The sequence below is a fragment of the Myotis nattereri genome (assembly GCF_964212035.1).
Source record: "Myotis nattereri genome assembly, chromosome: 1".
NCBI lineage: Eukaryota > Metazoa > Chordata > Mammalia > Chiroptera > Vespertilionidae > Myotis > Myotis nattereri.
Window position 1 is genome coordinate 26,805,066 of NC_138075.1, and position 2,710 is coordinate 26,807,775.

General features: G+C 45.4%; 1 protein-coding gene across 1 annotated transcript; it reads right to left on the reverse strand.

Annotated features, from left to right (window-relative positions):
• On the reverse strand, positions 1-2,262 carry ADAM21 (ADAM metallopeptidase domain 21; the record flags this gene model as incomplete). The annotated part of the gene is made up of 1 exon (XM_081087601.1): positions 1-2,262. The coding sequence occupies one exon, from the start codon at positions 2,260-2,262 to the stop codon at positions 124-126; it is 2,139 nt and encodes a 712-aa protein (XP_080943727.1). The 3' UTR covers positions 1-123.
• Between the last annotated feature and the right edge of the window lie 448 nt (positions 2,263-2,710).

Genomic DNA, 2,710 nt, shown 5'->3' on the forward strand with positions numbered 1-2,710 from the left:
GTGAACTGTCGGAAATGTGCTTCAGGCATGTAACATTGCTACCTCCAAGAAACTAAAACTTTATAATGCGTAAGATATTAAATTAGAGGCATTTTCTTAATCGGAAGGGTGAGCCTTGGTCTTCTAGGGACCTACACGTTTTCGGAGATATATAAATACAGTAGTCAGCAGTAGGAGCAAAACAGACAAACTAAGAATCATAACTAGAAAGAACACGCCTTTTCTGGCAGATGCCGGGCCACTGTCAACACTACCTCCATAGCCTCTGTGCAGGCAGTAGGGCGGGGACCACCCATAGCCACAGTGGCAGTGATGTTTATTATTGCAGATTCCCTTCATGTTGCAGGTCTCAGGCAGGCAGACTTGTGATAGGAGGGGGAGACTGACACACTTCTTCTGTATGCAGATCTTTCTTGAACCACACATGGTGCCATCTTTCACTTCACCGATATCAGGTGTGTTTATCCCTAAATGATAGCTGACACTCCAGCAGGTGACACCATTGATATGTGTGTGCTGCAAACCAGAGTGATCTCTTAGATGGGGAATGTTTCTTACATTCTCACACTGAACTCTCCCACAGAAGGTATCTGAGGTATTACATTTTAGGTATGTCGTACTATTTAGACCACAGTGGCCAAAAAGGTTTCCCTGGGAGTTGATTTCTTTGTAGCACTCCTGAGATGCACTCTTTGCATCGTCACCAAAAATCGCCCTGCACTGTTTGTCGTGGCTGTTACAACTCTTTTCATAGCAGTAGGCATTGTCACCACAGGGAATCCCATCCTGCACATACCCATCTTCTGGGCACTGGTGGGAGGTCCCATTGCACCACTCTGGGAGGTCACATTCACTGATCTGTTGTCTGCACAAAGTCCCTGGTGGCATGAGCTTGCAGTCTTTGCAACACAGCCCAAAAGCACAAGCAGAACCAGGACTCAGAGTGCAGTTCAACAGACAACAGGGATCTTGTTCACACTGCTTTACAGATCCACAGTCACACTCCTCTCCGTCTTCAACCACATCATTTCCACAGCGCTTCAGCATAAGCATTTCCCCTGTACTTGGAAGATTGTGCAGACATGATCCCTGGTTTAAAGTGGTCTTTGTAAAATCGGCATAACTACAGTTGGTGAATCTTTCCGCAGGCATTCTAATAGCACTCATGATGCAACCACTTTGCCCACACCAGCAGAATTCTTCATCATGCTGCATACCCAAAGTATGGCCTAACTCATGGGCCACGGTGAGGGCAAAGAGAGACCAGGGGTCTTCTTGGAAATTATTAACTCCACAGTCGATAGGAGGACGACATATTCCTGCAACGTAGGCTATACCAAGTGTACGTATAAGTGAATTTTTAATGAAAATATGGGCAGCATCACAACGTAGCCTCGAAAGACTGATTTGTTTCCACTGAGCAAAATCCTCCAGAACCTGTTCTATGCTTATCATTGAGAAAACATTTTCATGATTCCAAATCTCAATCGCAATCAAAATCACATAGGTATCCAACTGCTGATAAATGGAATCCACTATGTTGATAACAAGATATACATCTTCCTGCACCTTTGAGAAGTTACTTTGGGAGTAAATGAAGAAATTTCGATCTACCACCACAACCAGCTCCAGAAACCATGAGTGGGTCCACCAGTTATCAGTTGAATTTTGTTTCAGAGTTGTTTTCGCAGCAGCCTCTTCTAATCCCAGTTGTTGGTGTGCTACATCCTTCTTTGTTAAGCCACATTGAATTGGTGGGAATTGTGTCTCATTAGTGTTTATCTTATACACCAGGTGTTCAAATGTGGTAGAGTGCCTGATGGGCTCGATTTCATAAGCAAGGTCATTTATCTGTAGCATTCCTCGAAAACCTCCAGAACAGGTACTGAGGGCCACCAGGGACCCTGGGACCCCCTGCACATAACCATGGTAGTAGCAGTCATCAGGAACAAAAGGCTGATCCTCCTGGAGGACATGCTGGTCCGTGTAGGTGAACACTGGTAGGTGTCTGGAAACCAGGAACTTCTTGACCCTCATGTGGATAATGTGTCTCCAGCCCCCTAACTGAATGCTATAGGAGAGCCAGCTCGGAACCTGTGAACCTCTGCTTTTGCTTGTCACCTTCAGGGGGACCACCACTTCTGGGGAGCTGAGGTGTTGAGAAAGCCTAGCCTGGGAGAAGCCAGAAAGGGATACAAACACCCCAAGCCAGAGCAGCAGGATAACAATTCTCATGGACACCCTGGCCTCACTAGCCTCCATTATGGAGCTGCCATTACGGAGTCATCTATCCAGACAAAAAGCGTGTGTGAGGCACTGTTGGTCTGGCTCCTGCCTCTGAGCTGGTCATTGTGCAGAGCTGGCCTTTAAGGATCTGATTCCTGGCAGAGCTTCAGTGCTGAAATTGAAAATAAAAACAAGGGTGGGGAAGGTGATGGGAAGTAAGGAAAGTGGGAGAAAGAATTGAATGGTGAAAAGTGATTAATAAATCATGAAAATGCTTTAGATTTGCTTTCAATAAATGGGGGCGGGCAGTTGGGGGTTATAGATAACACAGAATTGGCCATATGTTGATAACTGGTGCAGTTGGATATACTTGGGTTTTAATTTAATCTGATTAGGCTTGCGTAGGGGAAATGGAAATGAAGATGCCTGACCCACTACCAATAATCTGCTGGACTCTGAATTAATCCCTAGTCAATACTTCTTT